Source organism: Gekko japonicus, unplaced genomic scaffold (assembly GCF_001447785.1).
Source record: "Gekko japonicus isolate JY-2015 unplaced genomic scaffold, Gekko_japonicus_V1.1 scaffold5144, whole genome shotgun sequence".
Taxonomy (NCBI): Eukaryota; Metazoa; Chordata; class Lepidosauria; order Squamata; family Gekkonidae; genus Gekko; species Gekko japonicus.
The window spans coordinates 23,221-28,234 of record NW_015163774.1 but is presented as its reverse complement, the minus strand read 5'-3'; the positions used below and the strand labels follow the sequence as shown (position 1 = coordinate 28,234).

General features: G+C 46.3%; 1 protein-coding gene across 1 annotated transcript in view; it reads left to right on the top strand.

Annotated features, from left to right (window-relative positions):
- Nucleotides 1–3,193: 3,193 nt before the first annotated feature.
- LOC107107624 (1-phosphatidylinositol 4,5-bisphosphate phosphodiesterase gamma-1-like) overlaps nucleotides 3,194–5,014 on the top strand; it is a gene marked incomplete at its 3' end in the record, with an annotated part of 24,882 nt that continues 23,061 nt past the window's right edge. The window contains exons 1-2 of the mRNA XM_015407930.1: nucleotides 3,194–3,203; nucleotides 3,308–3,457. Coding sequence (XP_015263416.1) covers nucleotides 3,194–3,203; nucleotides 3,308–3,457 — 160 coding nt within the window. The remainder of the gene's footprint in view (nucleotides 3,204–3,307; nucleotides 3,458–5,014) is intronic.

Below are 5,014 nucleotides of genomic sequence, written 5' to 3'. Positions count from 1 at the left end.
AAAAAATAAAATTTTGATTGATTTTCATGCAGTATAAATATTTCTCAAGGGATCGTGTAAATTGCGTCTGACTCTGGAATCTAATACGGGGTGGTAGCTAGGTTAAGTCACCTAGAAGACTGACTTGCTTGCATAGTGGTTTTGGGCACATAACAGCATAAGACAAACCGTGCTGGATCAGACCTATAGTCCCTTCAAGTCTAGTTTACAAAACGTTTTATAGATGGTATATTACTCCAGATAAATTAGGAAAGTTTTATCCTGACCTACCAAATGATCGTTTGGAAGTGTCAAAAAATGTTGGGTCTTTTTTCATATGTGGTGGACGTGTGATAGAGTTAAAACATATTGGTCTTGGATTCATGAATTGTTACAAAAATTTTAAAATGTACTATACCTTATATACCAGAACTGTTCTTATTGAATATACTACCAGAAAACTTTAAAAAGCAAGATTCCTATCTTATTATATATGTAGTGACAGCTGCAAGAATATTATATGCCAAATATTGGAAAAAATATGATGCACCTTCAAAAAGAAGAAATTATAAATAAAATGCTTGAAACTGCAGAGATGGATGAATTAACTTTAATTTTTGAGAGGAGAAAACGAAGGAAACTTTGAGAATACGTAGTCAAGGTTTTATAAACGGATGGAAGGGTATAACAAATAAACCATATGGACATACAACTGAATCAGAAGAAAATATGAGCAATATTTTTAGTTATGAGCAAAGATTTATTCAAAAATACATGGTGGAAAAAATAAAAAACTATAATTAGACAATGTATGAGGTAACTTAGCAGACAAAATAATGTTGTAAATGGGATCCCCAAATTTTGTATGTTTGTTTTTTTGTCTCTTATAAAAAATAAAATAGTTTATTAAAAAAAGTCTAGTTTGTGCTCACACAGTGGCTGAGCAGGGGCCCCTAGGAAGCCCACGAACAGGATTAGTGCAACGGCATTCTCCTATCCAATGTGCTCCCCAGCAGCTGGTACAAAGAGACCTATTGCCCCTCGTCCTGGAGGGAGTAAATACCCATCGTGATTAGTAGCCACTGATAGCTCCATCCCCCATAAGTTTGTCCACGCCCCGTTGGCAGCCGTCACCACATCCAGTGGCAGCGAGTTCCACTGTCTAACTACGCACTGTGTGAAGGAGTACTTCCTGGTGTCTTGTCCAGAAACTCCCACCCTTCATCTTCAGTGGATGACCCCAGATTCTAGTATTATGGGAAGGGCCTGCCCACCCTCTCCACACCAAGCATAATTTCATAGACCTCTTTCATGTCTTCCCATACCAATCAAGGTCAGTTGCTGCTGTGAGACCGTGTAACCGTAGAGATGTGGCCATAGGTCTTTTATTTTGTAGCTTTTCCTATGTACCCTTCCCTTAGAAATTAGAAGAAGAAGAGAAGAGAAGAAGGGATTGGATTTATACTCCGCCCTTCACTACCCAAAGGTGTCTTAGAGCAGCTTACAAACTCCTTTCCCTTCCCCTCCCCACAACAGGCACCCTGGGAGGTAGAAGAAGACGAAGAAGAGGAGATTGGATTTATACCCCGCCCTTCACTACCCAAAGGTGTCTCAGAGTGGCTTACAAACTCCTTTCCCTTCCCCTCCCCACAACAGACACCCTGTGAGGCAGGTGGGGCTGAGAGAGCTCTGACAGAAACTGCTCTTTTTTCAAGGACAGCTCTTATCAGAACTACGCCTTGCCCAAGGTCATCCAGCCAGGTGCAAGTGGAGGAGTGGGGAATCAAACCCGGTTCTCCCAGATTAGAGTCCGCGCACTTAACCACTACACCAAACTGGCTCTCATTTTTTGCACAGAAAGAAATGCCTCCAGTGAAGCAAAGATGCATTGCAAACTTTGAATATCTAAGTATTTTTGCCAGTTTTCCCAACACTATGCAGAGGCAGGCAATGGCAAACCACCTCTGAACGTCTCTTGCCTTGGAAACCCTGCGAGGTTGCCATCAGATCCTTGTGGGATAGCTGCTATAACCCCTGGTCATTTAGGTTGGGTTTTTCCCCTGCACCTTTTCAAGCTCTGCAATATCCTCTTTCAGGCGCAGGGACCAGAACTGGGCACACTATTCCAAATGTGGTCTCACCACAGATTAGTATAAGGCAGTGGTGGCCAAGCTGCGGCTCAGGAGCCGCATGTGGCTCTTTCACACATATTGTGCCCAGCAGTGTTCCCCTCCCTGGGTAGGCTTGAGGTGGAGTGAGCAGAGAAAGAAAGCAACTTTAACTTTAAATGTGTACTCAAAGACACACACACACCCCGCCACCACCAGCTGGCTTGGAGAAGGCATTTGTCTCTTTAAATTCCTTTGCCAAGCCAGTTGGCATGGGGGTGGGGGCGTTAGAAGACACATTTAAAGTTAAAGTTGCTTTCTTTCCACCTCTCCCTCCTCCCCCCATCTATTTGCTTTCTTTCCATGTTCTTTCTTTCCACCTTTCTTTGTCTCTTCCTTCATTTCCTTTCTCTTTCTCTCTCTTCTTTCCTTCCTTCCTTCCTTCCCCCTCCCTCCCTCTTTCCCCCATCTGTTTGCTTCCTTTCTCTTTCTTTCTTTCTTTCTTTCTTTCTTTCTTTCTTTCTTTCTTTCTTTTCTCCCTCCCTCCTTCCCCCATCTGTTTGCTTCCTTTGTCTTTTCTTTCTTTCTTTCTTTCTTTCTTTCTTTCTTTCTTTCTTTCTTTCTTTCTTTCTTTCTTTCTTTCTTTCTTTCTTTCTTTCTTTCCACCTCTCTCTCTTAGACAGATAAATATCATTAGCAAACAAATAAATATCGTTTGACAAATAAATATCATTATCAATATCTTTTTCACCCCTTTTTTGGCAGACTCATTTAATGTTAATAAAAAGCAAATTTGCATATTCCCCCCCCCCCAATAAAAACATGCGTAAAGTTTGTTTATGACTTGCGGCTCTCAAAACATCTTACATTTATTCTGTGTGGCTCTTACGTTCAGCAAGTTTGGCCACCCCTGGTATAGGGGCAGTATAATAGCGGAAGTTTTATTCCCTGTTCCTTTTCTAATTATGGCCAGCATAGTGGTGGGAAGTCAGTCGTTGGTGGCCGCAGCAGTAAAGAGCGAGAGTGCAGGAGCACCTTAAAGATTAACAAAAACATGTGGCAGGGGAGGCGCTTTCGCGAGTCGCCGCTCACTTCTGCAGTCCGCGATGCTCAAAGGTGGGGTTGATTCTGGGAAGGGAAGGCTTTGACCCAAAACTATAACCCTGCCAGGCCTCTTAACAAACATTAATGTGTTCTCTCCTTTCTACTTTGTCTTGCAGTGGATATTCGGGAAATCAAAGAGATCCGGCCGGGGAAGAATTCCCGGGATTTTGAACGATACCCAGAAGATGCCCGGAAGTTGGACTCCACCATGTGTTTCATCATCTTGTACGGGATGGACTTCAGGCTGAAGACACTGAGTCTGGCGGGTCAGTGACGAGTGATGGAGGAAGGGCTGCGGCAGGGGTCATTTAATAGAAAAAGAGGTGCAGGAGCTCATTAGCATAACTCATTAGCATAACATTTGCATGTGCCACACCCCCTGATGTCACCGGAAGTATGTCAGAAGGCAACACCCACCGCTCAGGCTCCACTGGACTGTTTCGGATTGCTAGCTATGGGGGGGACATGCAGATCTGTCCTCGCAGAGGAGGGAGAGCTTGTACCTGAATAAAACTTGGTCTTAAAGGTGCCACTGGACTGTTTTGAACCGGGGGGCTGGGGGGAGCTCTGCAACTTACCTGGCTGCTTCTTGCTCTGACTGAGGGCTTCTGGGAGCAGGGGGTGGGGCTTGTTGCAGTGCCTGCCCCCTGGGCTCTTTACTGCCGGAGCTCTGCTCCTGTGCGCTCCTGCACGAAATGACCCCTGGGCTGCGGAGAGGGGAGGGCCAAGTCCTAGCCCAGTTGAGCAACAGTGGAATCAGCTGCTGAGGGAGGTGGTGAGCTCGCCCTCACTGGCAGTCTTCAAGCAGTGTCTGGACAAACCCTTGTCAGGGATGCTCTAGGCTGGTCCTGCATTGAGCAGGGGGTTGGGCTAGATGTCCTCTAGGGCCACTTCCAACTCTGTGGTTCTGGGATTCTATAACCTTTTTGAGCCTGAAGTTATTAATATACAGTGTCACCATAAATTGTAAGCAACTTGACGGCACTTGACACGCACCAATCGCTCGATCCGGGTTCTGGAATCTAAAAGGTGATGTTTCCCCGCCTTTGTGCCAATACAAACAACCTCTTATGACTCAGTGGCCACAGGGCGTGTGGCAGCTGTCTCCGCTTCTGTCTCTGAGGCTGGATTTAAATGCGGTGCTGACGGGAGGCTGAAGCTGTCTCCTGGGGGACTTTGCACCCTGCACAGACTGAGTAGCTGAAGCTTTGAACTTGCGCAGCGGTACCTGCCTTGCACAGGCAGCATCCCGGTTTGGAATGAGGCTCCGTGCCCCTGCAGAGTCCCTGAGGGGAGTGAGCGCTTTTGCCTCCACTCGCATCACAATGAAAGCAGGGCTCAGGGAGTGCAGTGAACGTGGAGACTTCCATACCCAGTTTGGTGTAGCGGTTAGGAGCCCGGACTCTCATCCGAGAGAACCGGGTTTGATTCCCCACTCCTCCACATGCAGCCAGCTGGGTGACCTTGGGTCAGTCACAAGTTCTCTCAGAGCTGTTCTCTCACGAGTAGTCCTCGAAAGAGCTCTCTCAGCCCTACCTACCTCACAGGGTGTCCGTTGTGGAGAGGGGAAGGGGATTGTAAGCCGCTCTGAGACTCCGAGTGAAGGGCGGGGTATAAATCCAATCTCTCCTTCCTCTCTCTACCCTAGCACTTTCTCCCCTTAGAAAGTTCCTCTCCTTTCCTTTGCACAAGCATGCACTGTGTTTCCCCTAAGACAAGGGCATTGTTCATCTCTGGTATTGGGATGATATTAGAACAGCTAACTTGTATAGATAGGGGCTCTGGGGCAAGTGATGCTCTGTCTTCTTGGTGCTTGGGGGGGG